Below are 19403 nucleotides of genomic sequence, written 5' to 3' on the forward strand. Positions count from 1 at the left end.
GAGTGGTACAGTGTTATTTGAAATTGATGTAGTCGTAAGTATGTGATACAAATTCTAGGGCAATCATTGAAAATGTAGAAAATATATGTATAACTGGCATCCTAAAAAATGAGAGAAAATGTAATCATAAAATGCTCAATTAAAACCACAAAGGGCCCTAGCCAGTTTAGTTCACTTGATAGAGCATTGGCCTGCAGACTGAAGGATCCCAGGTTCGATTCCGGTCAAGAACACATGCCTAGGTTGCAGGCCCGATCTCTAGTAGGGGATGTTCAGGAGGCAGCTGATCAATAATTCTCTCTCATCATTGATGTTTACATCATTCTCTCCCTCTCCCTTCCTCTCTGAAATCAATAAAAATATAAATATATTTAAAAAAAATAAAAAATAAAACCACAAAAGGCAGAAAGAGTGGAAGACAAAACCGGAAACAAAGAACAAGGGCAACAAGTAGAAAACAGTAACGAATGTGGAAGATACCAACCAACTATATCAATAATTGTTTTAAAAGTAAATTGTCTAAGCCTTGGCTGGGTGGCTCAGTTGGTTGGAGTGTTATCCCATCCACCAAAAGATTGCAAGTTTAATTCCCAATCAGGGCACATACCTAGGTTGTGGGTTCAATCCCCCAGGGCACATACAGGAGGCAACAGGTCAATGTTTCTCTCTCACATCAACGTTCCCTTCTCTCTCTAAAATCAATGAAAACATATCTTTGGGTGAGGATTTTTAAAAAAAGTCTACACATACGATAGCTATATTGACTTTTGCAGATTTAATAATAAGAGCTGACAATTACTGAACACTAATTAGATATCACACAGTCTACTAAGTATTTTACAGACATTATTTCCTGTAAGCCATACCCAAACTCTCTAAGACAGGTATTATTACACCCTATTACTACTCATAATAGCAGACCAAATGCCCCATCAACAAGAGAACAAACTGATAATTTCACACACTGAACTACTTCCAAAAATAAAAAATAAACTATAGCTACATAGAAAAATCTCAAAAAACCTAAGATTATATGAAAAACAATTCTCATAAGAATATATATCATGTTAATTCCATATATTATAGAATTAAAAACCATACTGAACAGCAAGAAAATCAACACATGTTATAAGTAGTAAAAGAGATATGACTGGAGAAGGGTACACACAGGACTTCAGTGTCACTGGTAACATTCTATTTCTCAAGCTGAATGGCTGATATATAGGAATTTCACTTTATTCCTTACATACATGTTTCATATCTATTTTGTAATCATGAAACAGTAGGAGGAAAATAAGTACTATTAGAAAGGAAGTGGTTTATACATAGACTATTTTAGGTCCGTGTTCCTAAGCAGAGGATATACATCTGAAAATAGCTGGACTTTATCAGCATCTCAAGATATCACCTTCAAGAGAAATAAGAGTGACAACAATCTATACTAATAAAAGGGTAATATGCTAATTAGACCAGACGTCTTCCGGACCACCTTCCAGACAAAGCCATGGTGGCAGGGCCGAAGCAAAGGCAGTTAGGGGTGATCAGGCCGGCAGGAGAGAACAGCTAGGAGGATCAGGCTGGCAGGGGAGAGCAGTTAGGGGGGTCAGGCCAGCAGGCAGGTGAGCAGTTAGAAGCCAGTGGTCTGGGATTACAAGAGGGATTTCCAACTGCCGGACATCCCCCTGGGGGAGTCCTGGATTGGAGAGGGTGCAGGCCGGGCTGAGCGACACCACCCCAAACCCCCGTGCATGAATTTCATGCACTGGGCCCATAGAATATTGATAAAGGTAATCCTCTTATTTCTCAAAAGAGGTAAATTTTTTCAACAGATCAATTTGGAATAAATCAAAACCTATAGAATCAAATCCTTAATCTTTTGAAGAAGACTCTTAACACTTTAAGCCAAAGACTATCAGTTACTCAGCTAGAGTCATCAACACCCAAATAAGAGATCCAAATTCTACTACTATTTCTTTCACATTTTCTTTTCATTTCTAGATTTCTTTTATACCTTGGACAAGTCAGTTCTCTCATGGCCAAATAACTTTGCTTTGATCTCTTCTACTTTTCTCCTGTCATCTTCATTTAATTCTGAAATGGAGTAGCCACACTCACGAGCCATATTAAACTTCAGATTCCAGGCTAAAGAGAAAGCATAAAAACACTTGAGATAATACAATGCAAAAGTGAGAATTTTTCAACGATTATAAGAGCACAAAAATCATCATTATACCTAATTTAATGGCTCCCACATGCTTAGCAAAAAGTGTGTGCTCTAAATTATATGACAAACTATTAGAAGTTCTAGAAAGAGATCATTTCATTGAAGAGTCTGATTTTTTTTAAACACACATTCTACAGATTTTTCTCCAACAAGGCCATTTTAATTAAATATGGTATTCAATCATTTTTATTCCAATCTTCCTTTTAATCAGAACAGTCCCTTTGTCTTCCCCATTTGCTCCTGCTACAATTTCTGCCACTTCCACAAGAGCTGATATTTTAAAATAAATAAAACTTGGGGAGTTTTTTTTGGCAAATCAAAATATGCTTAAGTGATGAAAGGAATGGCTTAGGCAGTTCATCTCAAGGAAAGATTCCCAGGTAGGTCTGGATTGCTTATAAGTTACCCTTCCAAATATATTCCCCACATTGTCCTGAATATTTTTTTAATGGAATTCTACTATTAGCAATTAAAAGGATTAATAAATATTCTTAAAACCTCTAAGCCAAGTTCTAGTGTGAAATACCTTGATTAGTTTTTTCCAATGTCTACCTAAAATCTGCTCCTAGAACTTTATTATCAAAGGGGATGAGAAAGTATATACAGTTTTATTATTATACAGTGGTTTAGAGCAGAGCAAATTGGGTGGTTTTTTTCTGCCTCCAAAATAAGGACACTATCATGGGAGGATTAGGGAAAACATGAGCGCTTTGGGAGTTAGGAAACTTCAAGCTCTCTATTTACTCTCCTCTCCTTCTGACATCAGAACTAACTTTTCCTAAGTCCCTAAACTCAGACTAGCACTATTAATCCTGTGAGTTAGCTGCATTGGTTAAATGGGCTTATTCTGGATGCAGAAAATGCAATCATCCTAACAGTTCTATAAGAAAATAAATTTAGAATGCCAAATACTTAACTTTAAATAAATTACTAAACTACAATGTTTATAAGCTTCATCTGCCTTTATAACAAATAATCAGTTCCTACCTCGTGCTCGTACCCGGCATTCCTCTTCCTCTGCATTTCTGAGAATTTGTTTAGCATGATTCAATGAGGATTCACATTTCAGAAGGTTTTTCACGTGTGCAGCCAGTGAATCCACACTACTACCACGCCCTTCATCACTCTCTGACACACACTCTTCCTCTCTACTATCTGTCATACTTGTCTTCGGTGAAGTACATGGAAACAAGTTTAGAAGAACATCAGAAACTGAATCAAAGGAATTACTGTCCCATGAGCAGGAACTTGCATCACTACTTGAATCACTTTTTATGATAGTCATCATAGGGATAAGAATTTTATTCCCAAGGGTTCCACTACACCCTTCAGGTTCAGATCTCATTACAGGTCTGGCTGCTTTATATTGCCTAAAAGTTTCATCTAATGCCATTCTGGCTTTGATTTCTGCTTCCCGTAGAGGACTTCTAACTGTAGATGACCTAACAAACTCCCAATTTTCAATGTCTCCCTGGCATTTCAGATTTGTCTGTGTACTAATATCCTTCTGTAGGTACTTGTTTGGATTCTTTTTTGTGAATGACTGTCTCTGAGGCAAATCAATGTTAGATTTATCAGTTGTAGGGGGTTCTTTGAAGCAAACAACCTTCTTAGATTGAATAAATGAAATGTCATTAACATCTCTGAATGGCACAAGGGGAGCAGGAAAATTGCATCGTTTCAGTGCTATATTTTCTGCCTCCATTAAAAGTGTCCGAATCTCTTTAAGAGTTTTAGAACCATTATCTGTACCCTGGAATTCCTCAGAGCCAATATCTTCAAAACCTGAAGGTTCTGGCTTATTTATTACAACTCTACCATCAGCTTGAGAATTTAAGGGCATATTGTTTGACATAATACTAGAGTTAGAAGAATCCAAATGATCTTTTGGCCTTTGGACATGGTCTGAAGCTAACTTGTGCTTCTCACTATGTGAATAAGTATCAGGGTAAACTGCTGGTAACCCAGTAATCTGATCAGCTTGCCTAAGACCACTTGAGAACTTCAGGGCATCTTTAGTTAGATGTCCATTTGGCAAATTCTGTTCACAGAATTTATTCTGTTTTTCTCTGTGTGAAAAACAATGAGGAGGAGCTGTTGGTAACACAGTTTTTTGGTCTGCTGGTTTAGGAATTGTTGATACTGTCAGTACATCTTCAGTTAGATGTTTGTCTGACAATTCCTGCGGACAGACAATATTAGATTTTTCTCTGTGTGAATAGGAACTAGGAAGAGGTATTGGTACCCTAGAATTCACGTCAGTTGATTCAGGAACAGATGAGATCTTCTGAATGTCTTCACTATGTTGTCTAGTTGGCAAATGCTGTTTAAAGAAAATACTGGGTGTTACTCTCTGAGAGTGAGAATTACGAAAAACTGTCAGTAACGGAGTCTGCTGGCCGTTTGGTTCAATCACAGCTAAATTCTTGGGTTTCTCTATCTGTGCATAGGAAATGAGGGGAGCTGTTGGAAACTCAGTTTTCTGGTCATCCGGTAAAATCACAGTTGAAATCCTGGGTTTTTCTTTATGTGAATAAGAACTAGAAGATCCTTCTGGTATCTCAGTCTTCTGGTCAACTGGTCCAGGAAGAGCAAAAACTTTTAAAGCTTCCTCAGTAATATCTGGCAACTCCTGCTGGTGAAAAATATTGCCCTTGTCTCTATATGAGGAGGAACCTGAGGGGATTATTCGTATCCCAGTCTTCTGGTCAGTTGGTCCAGGAACAGCTGAAACTTCCAAAGTTTTTTCAGTAATATCTGGCAACTCCTGGTAAGAAATGATAGGGCCCTCTCTATATGAGTAGGAAGAAGAGGGCACAATTTGCACACCAGTCTTCTGGTCAACTGATCCAGGAATTGCTAAAAGTTTTGAAGCATCTTCATTATGATCTGGCAATTCTTGCTGATAAGAAATGATAGGCTTCTCTCCAGGAGAGTAGGAAATAGAGGTTACTACTGGTATCCCAGTTTTCTGCTCCGCTGGTCCAGAAACCCCTAATATTTCTAAAGCCTCTTTAGTAAGATCTTGCTGGTAAGAAATGATGGGCTTCTCTCTGTGAGAGTAGGAAGTAGAGGATACTGTAGGTAACCCAGTCTTCTGGTCAGCTGGTCCAGAAGTAGAAACATTCAGAGCCTCTTCTGTGAGAAGGGTATCTGGTAAGGCCTGTTGGTAAAAAATAATGGACTTCCCTCCAGGTGAATAGGAACTTGGAGGTACTGTTGGTATCCCAGGTTTCTGATCACCTGTGCCAGGAACAGCTGAGACTTTCAGAGCCTTTTCAGCTAGCTCACTATCTGGCAACCCTTTCTGGTAGAAAATACTGGACTCTTCTCCGGGTGAGTAGAAACTAGAAGGTTCTGATGGCAACCCAGTCTTCTGGTCAGCTGGTCCAGAAACAGCTGAAACTTTCAGAGCCTCTTCAAACAAATGACTCTCTGTCAAGCCCTGTGGGTAGAAAATGGGCTTTTCTCTATGTGAGTAGGAAGTAGGAGGTTCTGATGGCAACCCAGTCTTCTGGTCAGCTGGTCTGGAAACAGCTGAAACTTTCAGAGCCTCTTCAAGTAGGTGACTCTCTGTCAAGGCCTGTGGTGAGATAATAATATGCTTCTCTCTATGTGGATAGGAAGCAGAGGGTAATGTTTGTATCCCAGGCTTCCGGTCAGATGGTCCAGAAATGGTGGAAACTTTCAGGGCCTCTTCAGTCGGATGACTATCTGCTAATGCCTGTTGGTAGAAAGTACTGGACTTCTCTTCAAATGAGTAGAACCCAGAGGAACCTGGTGGTATCCCAGTGTTCTGCTCACCTGGTCCTGGAACAGATGAAACTTTTAGAGCCTCTTCAGTGAGATGACTATCGGGAAACTCCTGCTGGTAAAAAATGATGGGTTTCTCTCTATGTGAGTAGGCACTAGATGGTCCTGTTTGTATCCCAGTGTTCTGGTCAGTTTGTCCAGGAATAGATGAAATTTTCTGAGCCTGTTCAGTTAGTTGACTATCTGACAACTTCTGCTGATAGAAAAAACTGGTCTCTCCATGTGAATAAGTAGAGGTTCCTGTTGGTATCCTAGCCTTCTGGTCAGCAAATCTATAAACAGCTGCAGCTTGTTGAGACTGCTCAGTTAGATGACCCCCTGGCAAAGTCTGTTGGTACAAAATATGGGGCTTCTCTCCATGTGAGTAAGAAGTTGAGGTTCCAGTCTTCTGGTCAGCAAATCCAGAGAGAGCTGCAGCTTGTTGAGACTGTTCAGCTGGATGACTGACTGGCAACTCTTGCTGGTAGAAAATACTGGGCTCCTCTCTATGTGAGTAAGCAGAGGATACTATTGGTATGCCTGTTTTCTGCTCTGTAGACCCAGGAGCAACAGAAACTTTCACAGCCTGCTCAGTTAGATGATTTTCTGGAAATGTCTGTTGATAGAAAATATGGGGCTTCTCTCTGTTTGAGTAAGAAGCTGAGGTTCCTGTTGGTATCCCAGTCTGCTGGCCAGCAAATCCAGAGATGGCAGCAGCTTGTTGAGACTGCTCAGTTAAATGACTCTCGGGAAATGGCTGTTGATAGAAAAGATGGGGCTTCTCTTCATGTGAGTATAAAGTAGAGGAAACTGTTGGTATCACCGTCACTTGATCAGCTGGTCCAGGAACAAATGAACCGTTCAGAGCCTGTTCAGTTAGAACACTGTCTGATAGCAGTGGCTGAGAAAAAACATTGTGCTTCTCTCTATCTGTATAGGAACTAGAAGGTACTGTTGTTTTCTCGCTCTTCTGGTCAACAGGTCCAATAACAGCTGAAACTCTTAGAGCCTCTTCAATTTGATGACTGTCTCTCAAGGCCTGTGGGTAGAAAATGTTGGGCTTCTCTCTTAGTGAGTAGGAACTAAAGGGTACTGTTGAAATTCCAGCCTTCTGGTCAGCTAGTTTTGGAACAGGTAAGGCTTGTAGAGTCTCTTCAGTTACATGACCATTTGCCAATCTCTGTTGGTTGAGAGTATTAGTATGTATACCAATAGTATTCTCCACAGAAGATCTTACAGCCAACTGAGAAAAGTCCTCAGAAGACAAGGGTAAATGAGATCCAATGCCTGAATCTCCAGAAGTGGTAGTGATGTCGGCTTTCAAGTTGGATTGGGTAATTTCACTTATGCCTCCTTTAGAAATATCTCCTAAAGAAAAAGAAATTTATTAATAGTATATATTGCTTTAATTAAAAAATATTTCTTGCCCTGGCTGCTTTAGTTCAATTGGTTGGAATGTTATTCCATACACTGAAAGGTCACAGGTTTGAGTCCCAGTTAGGACACATAAACAGGTTGTGGTTTCAATCATTGGTTGGGATACATACGACAGGCAACCTATCCATGTTTTTTTTCTCTCTCTCTCCACCCCCCCTCCCCTATCCCTTTCTCTCTAAAATCAATAAAAACATGTCCTGTGAGGATTTTAAAAAAACAACCAAACCTGGTTCCTGGACCCCCATCAGAAAATGAGATTCCATTGGTCTGGGGTAGACCCTATACATTAGTATAAAAGAAAAAAAGAAAGAAAGCTTTTCTTCCTTGGGACTTTATATTCTAGAAAGGAACCCTAAAGAAATCCTATATAATAAAAGCCTAATATGCTAAGTGTCCAGTTGGCCGTTCAACCAATCAAAGTGTAATATGCTAATGATATGCTAAGGCTGCTCAACCTCTCACTATGATGTGCACTGACCACCAGGGGGCAGAGAGTCGACCAATAGACCAATTGCTATAATGTGCACTGACCACCAGGGGGCAGATGCTCCTACTGGTAGGTTAGCTTGCTGCAATGGTCCCGCAGATTGGGGCTGAGCGAAACGGGCCAGACATACCCTGGAGCCCTCCCGTGGTCCTTCCCTGGCTGGCCAACCTCCTGCGTCCCTCTCTGGCCCTGATCATGCACCAGTGGGGTCCCTCACCCTGGCCTGTGCCTCTCGCAATCCAGGACCCCTCGGGATGTAAGAGAGCTGATTTCAGCCCGATCCTGCAGGCCAGGCCAAGGGACCCACTGGTGCACGAGTTCGTGCACTGGGCCTCTAGGACAGCGGCTGCCTACCTTTCAGACCTCAAGGACCACCAGTACTCTGTGGACCACCAGTTGGAGACCCCTGCTCAAAGGTTTCCTTAAACTAGCGGCACCAACCTTTCAGACCTTTTGGACCACCAGTGGTCTGCGGACCACCGGTTGGCGACCGCTGCTCTAGTAGTCAATTAAAGACACCAATATTTACACTCAAAGATAATTATTACAAAGCCATTTAAAGCAGCAATCTAATGCGTAAATAATTTAAATAACAACAGAACTATAGATTAAAAATGTCAGTATAGACATTTGATGAAATATTATGCAGATCTTTTGGTGATTTTTAAAGAATTTTCAATGTGATGTGAAAATGCTGTCTACTCTGGGATTTGATTTCACACTCCTTATAAGCTAACAAGTTAGCCTTTTACTGTGTCATGTATGCTAGCAGAAGATATGACACTACTCAATTGCAACAAAATATTTTATTCCATGGCATAGCAAAGGATCATCAGCTTATTTTCATGAGTTTCTCTTTTCCCCTACAAGGGCAATGCAATATGGCTCAGACAAATGCTATTCATGCAGTGGGTTTAAGTGGCTCAGCTGATAAGTGTACCCATTATAAGATATGTATTTTTAACTATATGAAACTGTAAACTCTAAAGGTTACACTAAGAAGTTTGAACTTAATTCTATATGGCATAGGGAATTATTGACAGACATGAGCAGACATGTATTGTAGAAATACAAGTTCTGGATTGGAAAGGGAATACAAAAGTGTAAGCAGTGCTGTCTCATCAAACGTTTTGCAACAATGGAAATTCAGTATATTTGTATTGTCAAAGAAAGTAAATAATTCTAAATAAAAATAGTTCTAAATGGCAGAGGAAAATAAATGAATGCAATAGAAATGGCAAGATTTGACAAGAAATGCATTCATGTATTTGTTCATTCAAAAAAAATAGAGTATTACCTACAACAATCAAGGCTTAACTACAACAAGACTGCGCACAAAGACCACCAGGGGGTGCACCAAGAAAGCATAAAAAATGCAAAGACAAAGAAACAGGACAAAAATGACAGAAATGGAGGATATAGAGTTCAAAACCACACTTTTAAGGTCTCTCAAGAACTGTCTAGAAGCCGCCGATAAACTTAGTAAGGCCCTCGAAAAGACTGGTGAGACTGGGGATAAATATAGTGAGATCCGCAAGAAATCTAATGAGACCCTCAATGTTGTGATAAAGAACCAACTAGAAATTAAGTATATACTGACTGAAATAAAAAAAATTATACAGACTCCCAACAGCAGACCAGAGGAGCACAAGAATCAAGGCAAAGATTTGAAATGCGAAGAAGCAAAAAACACCCAACCGGAAAAGCAAAATGAAAAAAGAATCCGAAAATACGAAGATAGTGTAAGGAGCCTCTGGGACAGCTTCAAGCGTACCAACATCCGAATTATAGGGGTGACAAAAAATGAGAGAGAGCAAGATATTGAAAACCTATTTGAAGAAATAATGACAGAAAACTTCCCCTACCTGGGAAAGAAATAGACTTACAAGTCCAGGAAGTGCAGAGAACCCCAAACAAAAGGAATCCAAAGAGGACCACACCAAGACACATCATCATTAAAATGCCAAGAGCAAAAGACAAAGAGAGAATCTTAAAAGCAGCAAGAGAAAGAAACTCAGTTACCTACAACGGAATACCCATACGACTGTCAGCTGATTTCTCAACAGAAACTTTGCAGGCCAGAAGGGAATGGCAAGAAATATTCAAAGTGATGAATGCCAAGAACCTACAACCAAGATTACTTTATCCAACAAAGCTATCAGAATTGAAGGTCAGATAAAGAGCTTCCCAGATAAGGAAAAGCTAAAGGAGTTCATCACCACCAAACCAGGATTATCTGAAATGCTGAAAGGTATCCTTTAAGAAGAGGAAGAAGAAAAAGGTAAAGATACAAATTATGAACAACAAACATGCATCTATCAACAAGTGAATCTAAGAATCAAGTGAATAAATAATCTGATGAACAGAATGAACTGGTGATTATAATAGAATCAGGGACATAGAAAGGGAATGGACTGACTATTCTTGGGGGGGAAAGGAGTTGAGGGATGCGGGAAGAGACTGGACAGAAATCGTGCACCTGTGGATGAGGACAGTGGGTGGGGAGTGAGGGCAGAGGGTGGGGTGGGAACTGGGAGGAGGGGAGTTATGGGGGGAAAAAAGAGGAACAAATGTAATAATCTGAATAAAGATTTAATTTAAAAAAATAAAAAATAAATTGTTTACTATGGGCCAATCACTGTTCTAGATGTAGAAAATAGGAGCAATAAATAAACAGACAAAGTTTAATTTAAAAAAACAAACAGACAGTAAGTAAATTGGCAAAACATATGGTAGCAAAATGACTGATACATCCAGCAAATATTAGCTGTACTTTACAAATAAAAAAATTAAGTTTCAATGATAACGACTTAACAGTGTTGGTCAATGTAAAGATCTTAGATTCTAATTCAGCAGGTCTGGGGTGGAATCTCAAATTCTGCATTTCTAACAAACTACCAGGTAATACTCACTATTATTGGTCCTTAGATGACATATGGAGTAACAAACATATTTTCCTAGAGTTGTACAGTGAGTAAATGACAGAAACAGACACTTTAGCTGTCTAATTCTAACTAAATATTCTGAACTCTTTTTACTACAACTGACTGCCATTCTAAACCCACTGGTTAGCTTCAAATAAGGAGCTGGAAATAGAATGGAATGAGAACTGAACTGTAAAGTAAAAAAGTAGAAATACCAAGTAGTAACTTCAAGAAAACTAAAAGAAAATATTGTACACTGCATAGTAACTTTAGAAGGATATGAGTTATGAAATTTTGTGAGAAAAAAAAGGCTCAAGAAATTAATAAATCAAAACATAATAATGAGCTGAACAACTAATGGGTCAAAGAAGAAATAAAAAGAGGAAAAAAGTACCCCCAAGACAACTGAAAATGGAAATACAACATCCCAAAACTTATGGAATGTGATAAAAGCAGTTCTAGGAGGGAAGTTTATAGAGACAAGCGCCTACATCAAGAAACAACAAAAGTCTCCAATAGCCTAACTTTATATCTCAAAGAACTAGAAAAAAAGATAAAGCCCAAAGTTAGCAGAAGGAAGGAAATAAAAAAGATCAGGGCAGAAATAAATGCCAAACAAAGACTGAAAAGGTCAACAAAATTAAGATATGATTCTTTTAAAAGATAAACAACTGACACACCTTTAGCTAGACTTACCAAGAAAAAAAGAGACAGGACTCAATTAAAATCAGAAATAAAAGAGAAGAGATTCAAAATAGTGGCGGAGTAGGTAGAAGGTACACTCACCCCCTCCCAGAACCAAATTGAAATTACAACTAAAATAAAGAATAATCAAACTGCATAACCAACTGAAGATTAGATGAAGAGAAGTCTTATAATCAAGGATTTACAGAAGAAACAACACCGAGACTGGTAGAAAGAGTGGAGACACAAAAAGGGCTGGTCCCATTCCCTTTTTGTGGTACCTGAAATTCTAGAGCAGGGGTGGGCAAACTTTTTGATTCGAGGGCCACAATGGGTTCTTAAACTGGACCAGAGGGCCGGAACAAAAGCATGGCTGGAGTGTTTGTGTGAACTAATATAAATTCAAAGTAAACATCATTACATAAAAGGGTACGCTCTTTTTTTTCAATAGTTTTATTCATTTAAAACGGGCCGGATTTGGCCCGCGGGCCGTAGTTTGCCCACGGCTGTTCTAGAGGGTATCTCGGCTACAAAGGCTCCCCCTCAGGAGTGTGGGGTTCTGACCCCACACCAAGCATACCAGCCCAGAGCACCAGAGCTGGAAAGAGGAGCCCATATAACATCTGGCTGTGAAAATCAGAATGAAAAAAAAACACACACATAGAAAACATTAAAAAAAAAAAATGAAGAGCCTGGCCCACATGGCTCAGTGACTATGTATCGACCTATGAACCAAGAGGTCATGGTTCAATTCCCAGTTGGTGCACATGCCCGGGTTGCAGGCTTGATCCCCAGTCTGGGATGTGCAGGAGGCAGCCAATCTATGATTCTCTCTCATCATTAATGTTTCTATCTCTCTTTCCCTCTAGCATCCTCTCTGAAATCAATAAAAATAAATATTTTTTAATGAAGAATACAATAACTGAAATGAAGAACATACTAGAAGGAATAAATCATAGGTTAAATGAAGCAGAGGATGGAATCAGCCATTTGGAAGACAAGGTAACAAAAAAACTCCCTTCCACTCTCTTAAAAAAAAAAAAAAAATCAATGGAAACAATATCCTCAGGTGAGGATGATTAACAACAAAACAAAACAACAAAAAAAATTGGGATAATTTAAAGGACCTGTGGGAAAACATGAAGCATGATAACATCTTCATCACAGGGATACAAGGAGGAGAGGACAGAGAGCAAAGAATAGATGCCATATTTGAAACATTACTGGCTGAAAACTTCCCTAATCTGGTAAAAGGAAAAGATACAAAAGTCTAGGAAAGCACAGAGAGTCCCAGACAACATGAACCTAAAGAGATGCACACCAAGATATATCGCAATTAAAATGGCAAAGTTTAAAGACAAAAAGAGAATCTTAAAAGCAGGAAGTGAAAAGACAGTTTGTCCACAAGGAAGCGCCTATACTGTCAACTTGATTTCTCAACAGAAACATTTCTGGCCAGAAGTGATTGGCATGAAATATTCAAAGTGATGAAAAGCACCCTAGCCAGTCTGACTCAGATGTCCAACTGTTGGCCTACAGACTGAAAGTTCTGGGGTTCAATTCCGGTCACGGGCATGTACCTCAGCTGCAGGCTTGATCCCTGGCCCGAGTCAGGGAGGCAACCAATTGATGTGTCTTTCTCACATTGATGTTTCTCTCTCTCTGTCTCTCCCCCTCCCTCCCACTCTCTCTAAAAGTCAATGGAAAAATATTCTTGGGGGAGGATTAACAAGTGATGAAAAGCAGAAACCTACATTTTACCTAGAAAGATTATTATTATTATTATTTTTTAATAACATTTTATTGATTTTTTACAGAGAGGAAGGGAGAGAGATAGAGAGCTAGAAACATCGATGAGAGAGAAACATCGATCAGCTGCCTCCTGCACATCTCCCACCGGGGATATGCCCGCAACCCTGGCACATGCCCTCGACCGGAATCGAACCCGGGACCCTCCAGTCCGCAGGCCGACGCTCCATCCACTGAGCCAAACCGGTTTCGGCTAGAAAGATTATTATTTAAAATTGAGGGAGAGCCCTAACCGGTTTGGCTCAGTGGATAGAGCGTCGGCCTGCGGACTGAAAGGTCCCAGGTTCAATTCCGGTCAAGGGCATGTACCTTGGTTGCGGGCACATCCCCAGTAGGAGGTGTGCAGGAGGCGGCTGGTCGATGTTTCTCTCTCATCGATGTTTCTAACTCTTTATCTCTCTCCCTTCCTCTCTGTAAAAAATCAATAAAATATATTTATTTTAAAAAATAAAATAAAATAAAATAAAATAAAATTGAGGGAGAAATAAAGAACTTCCAGACAAGAAAAAAGTAAAGAAGTGCATCACCACCAAACCAGTATTACAAGAAATGTTAAAGAGTCTTCTATAAGAACAAAAATAACCAGAGAAACATAGTTATAAAGAATAAAATGACAATAAATACAAACCTACCAATAATCACTTTAATTGTAAATGGCTTAAATGCTCCAATTAAAAGACACAGGTTAGCTAAATGGATAAGAAAACATAACCAATATATATACTAATACTAGAGGCCTGTTGCAGGAAGATTCCTGCAAGAATAGGGCTTCTTGTGGCCAGAGCAAAGCAGAGAAGGGAGCAAAACCCGCCGAGGTGGGCTTCGCTCCCGCCTCCACCACCCCTCTTGCTTCCCTCCCACCTCCGCCACTCGCTTGCTTCTCTGCAGGTTCGCTCCCTTCTGCAGTGCTTGGCTTCCTTCTACATTGTCGTCTTCTGTCTTCGCTCCATGCCTGCGTATGCAAATTAACCCAACCATCTTTGTTGGGTTAATTTGCATACTCATCTGATTGGCTGGTGGGCGTAGCAAAATGACACCAATTTGCATGTTTCTCTTTTATTAGTGTAGATATACTGTCTACAAGAGACCCACCTCAGAATGAAAGATGCACACAGACTAAAAGTAAAGAAATGGAGCCCTAGCTGGTTTGGCTTGGTGGATAGAGTGTTGGCCTGCAGACTGATGAGTACCAGGGTCGATCCTGGTCAAGGGCACATGCCCAGGTTACGTGCTTGATCCTCAGTGGGGGCCAAGCAGGAGGCAACTAATCAATAATTCTCATCACTGATGTTCCAATCTCTCTCTCTTCCTCTCCCTCTCTGAAATAAGTATGAATATATTCGAAATAAAAATAATAAGAGTAAAGAAAAGATATTTCATGCAAATGGAAATGAAAAAAACAGCTTGGGTAGCAATACTTATATCAGGCAAAATAGACATGAAAACAAAAGAGAACACTAGGCCCTAATCAGTTTTGGCTCAGTGGATAGAGCATCAGCCCATGGACTGAAGGGTCCAAGGTTCGATTCCAGTCAACGGCACTTACCACAGTTGCAGGCTCAATCCCCCGGCCCTGGTCGGGGCATGTGTTAAAGGCAACCAATCATGTATCTCTCCATCAATGTTTCTCTCCCTCCCTTCCATCTCTCTCAAAAATCAATGGAAAAATAGCCTCAGGTGAGGATTAACACACAAACAAACAAACATTACATAACTAGAAACCTGGTGCATGAAATTTGGGGACAGGGGGGTCCCCCCCTCAGCCCAGCCTGTGCATTCTCGCAATCCAGGACCCCTTGGGGGATGTCCAACTGCCAGTTTAGGCCCAATCCGGCAGTCGGTCATCCCTCTTGCAAACCAGCAATGCTGGCTCCTAACGGCTCACTTGCCTGCCTGCCTGATTGCCCCTAACCACTTTGCCTGCCTGCCTAATCGCCTCTAACCACCCTGCCTGCCTGCCCAATCATCCCTAACCATTCTGCCTGCCTGCCAGATTGCCCCTAACCACTCACCTGCCTTCCTGCCTGATCGCCCCTACCTGCTCTTCCTGCCTGCTTGCCTGATTGCCCCTAACTACCTGCTTGTCTGTCTGCTCAGTGCACGTCATAGCAACCGGTCGTTCCGCCGTTCAGTCAATTTGCATATTACCCTTTTATTATATAGGATGATAAAGGGAACTATCCAAAAAGAGACTATAACACTTATAAACATTTATGCATTCAACATAGGAGCACCTAAATACTAGTACATAAAACAAATCTTGCTGGACATGAAGAAAAAGATTGACAGTGATCTACATATATAAAAGCCTAAGCAACCAAATGACTGGTTATTATGATCACCAGGGGGCAGACGCTCAACGCAGGAGCTGCCCCCTGGTGGTCAGTGTGCTCCCACAGTGGAAGCATTGCTCAGCTGACCGTAGGGGGCCAGATGCAGGGCTCATGACTGGTGAGCACTGCTGTGGCAGCACAAGTCTCTCCCAATTGGGACTGACTGGGCACATGCCCGTGGCAGGTGCAGCGGAGTGGGGATGAGCGGGAGTGGCAGGCAGGAGCAACAGGTGGCGTTGGACTCCCGGTTTCAGCCCAATCCCCACAGGCCATACCAAGGGAACCCACCAGTGTCCGAATCTGTGCACCAGGCCTCTAGTACAGTCATAGTAGGGAATTTTAAGACATTCAAAATCAGTGGATAGATCTTCCAGACAGAAAATCAACAAGAAAACACAATGGTCTTAAATGACACACTACATAAAATGGATTTAATTGATATCTTCAGAGCATATCACCCCAAAGCAGCAGAATGTACATTCTTTACAAGCGCACATGGAACACATGTTAGGAAACAAAATAAGTCTCAATAAATTTAAAAAGATTAAAATCATATCAAGCATCTTCTAGGACTATAATGGTATGAAACAAGAAACTAATCACAAGAAAACTGAAAAACACACAAAGACATGTAGGCTAAATAACATGTTACTAAATAATGAATGAGTTGACAATGAGATCAAGGAAGAAATCAAAAGATACCTTGAAACAAATGAAAATGATAACACAACAACCCAAAATCTATGGGACATAGCAAAAGCAGTCCTAAGAGGAAAATTTATAGCATTACAGGCCAAACTCAAGAAATAAGAAAAATCAGCCCTGCTGGGTAGCTCAGTTGGTTAGAACATCGTGCCAATATGCCAAAATTGTGGGTTTGATCTCTAGTCAGGGCACATACAAGCAGCAACAAATGATGCATAAATACATCAGACTACAAATCAGTGTTTCTCTCTGGCTCTCTTTCCCTCTTACCCACTCTAAAAGTCAGATGAGGATTAAGAAAAATAAACAAACAAATAAATAAATAAATAAATAGCACACAAATAAGTAAATAAATAATACTGGAATATCACCAAAGAACCTAAAATATCACATTAGAAAATATTCATTCAATTCAATAAAAAGCATTAAAGTAGGAAAAGAAGAACAAAAAAGACATGAGACATATGGGAAACAAAAAGTAAACCAGCCCTGACCAGTTTGGCTCAGTGGATAGAGCGTCAGCCTGTGGACTCAAGGGTCCCAGGTTCGATTCCGGTCAAGGGCATGTACCTTGGTTGCGGGCACATCCCCAATTGGGGGTGTGCAGGAGGCAGCTGATCGATGTTTCTCTCTCATCGATGTTTCTAACTTTCTATCCCTTTCCCTTCCTCTCTGTAAAAAAATCAATAAAATATATTTTTTAAAAAAATAAAGTAAACCAGAAAATGTAAACCCAATCTTATCAATAATGGCATTAAATGTAAATGGCTTAAACAATTACATCAAAAGGCAGAGATTATTATTCTGCATTTAAAAGGATCCAACTATACACTATTTACTAAAGATGTATTTTAGGTTAAAAATACAGCGAGGCCCTAACCGGTTTGGCTCAGTGGATAGAGCGTCGGCCTGCAGACTCAAGGGTCCCGGGTTCGATTCCGGTCAAGGGCATGTACCTTGGTTGCGGGCACATCCCCAGTGGGGGGTGTGCAGGAGGCAGCTGGTCGATGTTTCTCTCTCATCGATGTTTCTAACTCTCCTTCTCCCTTCCTCTCCGTAAAAAATCAATAAAATATATTTTTTTAAAAATAAAAATAAAAATAAAAATAAAAATACAGCTAGGTTGAAAGTAAAAGGATAAAAAAAGATGTCATACAGACAGCAACCATAAGAGCTAGAGCAAGTATACTGATAAAGACAAAATAAAGCTTTAGGACAAAATATGTTACTAGAATTAAAGGTCAATTTATAACCACACAAAGAAAGTTAATTCATCAAGGCATATGACATTATAAATTATAAAATATAAGCATAAATGCATGTAATATCATATCTCAAAATGTTTGAAGCAAATCTAACAGAAAAGAAGAGAGAAACAAATAATAATATTTGGAGACTTCAATACCTTACTTTCAGAAATGGAGAAAACAACTAGGCAAAGGATCAACAAGGATACAGAAGACTGGAACACTATAAATCGACTAGAACTAGCAGATAAGTATGTATAGAACACACCACCTAACAACAGCAGAATGCACATTCTTCTCAAGTGCAAACTACATTCTATAGGATAAACTATATGTTAAGACATAAAACAAGTCTCAATAAATTTTTTTTTAATATATTTTATTGATTTTTTACAGAGAGGAAGGGAGAGAGATAGAGAGTTAGAAACATCGATGAGAGAGAAACATCGATCAGCTGCCTCCTGCACATCTCCTACTGGGGATGTGCCCGCAACCCAGGGACATGCCCTTGACCGGAATCGAACCCCGGACCCTTCTGTCCACAGGCCGACGCTCTATCCACTGAGCCAAACCGGTTCCAGCAAGTCTCAATAAAATTTAAAAACTGAAATCATACAAAGTATATATTCTCCAAAAAATGGAATGACATCTCAATAACAAAAGGAAATTCGTAAGTATGTGAAATTAAACAACACACCTCCAGATAACCAGTGTCAACAACAAAGAAATATTACTATGAAAATTAGGCAATATTTAGGTGAATTAAAACAAAAGCATGACAAACCAAAACTTAAGGCATGCAGCTAAAGCAGTGTTTAGAAATTTATCTACGTAAACACCTGAATTAGCAAGATCTCAGATCAATAACTTAACCTTTCACCTTAAGAAACAGTAAAAAGCTCAAACCAAAACTGAAGCAAGTGAAAGCATGAAAATAATAAAGCCTAAAATGGTAGTAAATGAAATAGAGATTTAAAAGGTAGAAGGAAAAATTAGGAAAAGTAGAGAAACCAATTTCTTTGAAAAGTTCAACAAAAAATTGACAAAATTAAGCTAGACTTAAAAAAAATTGGAGTAACTCTCCAATTACTAAAATCAGTAACAGAAGGACATTACTACCAACCTCACAATTAATTCCTTCCCATTATTTTCTATCTTTCTCAAATAAACAAAAAACATACACATAAAACCTCCTTTCTTGAGGTTTAGGCCACACATGGCTTTAATACCATCCTCCATCTATCATGTTCTTACAACTCCCAGTTGCTCCCATTCACTTTTTGAAGACTTCATGTCTGGTGCACAGGCTTTCCTAAACCCAAAACCCCACAAAAATCAGAAAATATTTAAACATAGTTAATCCAAAAAGCTAGCCTCAAAATCTCAATTTACTTTATCCCAGTGGTCTTTTATTCAACTTCTAACCAATCCCCTCAGGGCCAAGCAATGGATCTTATCACCCTTCAAAATGATACAAATTTAAATGTACTAACTCACTCTGACCAAAATTACCCATTCTACCAGCTCTCTCAGTAACTCATACCCACCTCAGGTATTCAACTTCGTAAATAAACCTGTTCCTTCATTTTCTTCCAGACTAACAATTCTCCTGACTTCTTTTCTTTCTCAATGCAGGCTGAAACAAATAGCTGATAAACTCTTCCCTCACGTATTCCCTTCCACTGCTATCCTTCCACCACACACAAATCCCTCTACCAAGGATCAATAATGTAATTAACCTTCTCCGTTCCTGAGTTTCAG

The 19403-nt window shown here is 39.7% G+C and overlaps 1 protein-coding gene across 3 annotated transcripts in view; it reads right to left on the reverse strand.

Annotated features, from left to right (window-relative positions):
* ALMS1 (ALMS1 centrosome and basal body associated protein) overlaps positions 1-19403 on the reverse strand; it is a 152801-nt gene that overhangs the window by 87139 nt on the left and 46259 nt on the right. Inside the window, exons 10-12 of one of the 3 annotated variants that reach the window (XM_036334115.1) lie at positions 4470-7384; positions 3212-3392; positions 2012-2142 (exon numbers count right to left, since the gene is read on the reverse strand). In XM_036334115.1, the coding sequence (XP_036190008.1) occupies positions 2012-2142; positions 3212-3392; positions 4470-7384 (3227 nt within the window). Of the gene's footprint in view, positions 1-2011; positions 2143-3211; positions 7385-19403 lie in introns of all 3 variants that reach the window. The other 2 variants (XM_036334114.1, XM_036334116.1) reach the window with 2 other exon arrangements.

Source organism: Myotis myotis, unplaced genomic scaffold (assembly GCF_014108235.1).
Source record: "Myotis myotis isolate mMyoMyo1 unplaced genomic scaffold, mMyoMyo1.p scaffold_m19_p_14, whole genome shotgun sequence".
In the NCBI taxonomy this organism is placed as follows: Eukaryota; Metazoa; Chordata; class Mammalia; order Chiroptera; family Vespertilionidae; genus Myotis; species Myotis myotis.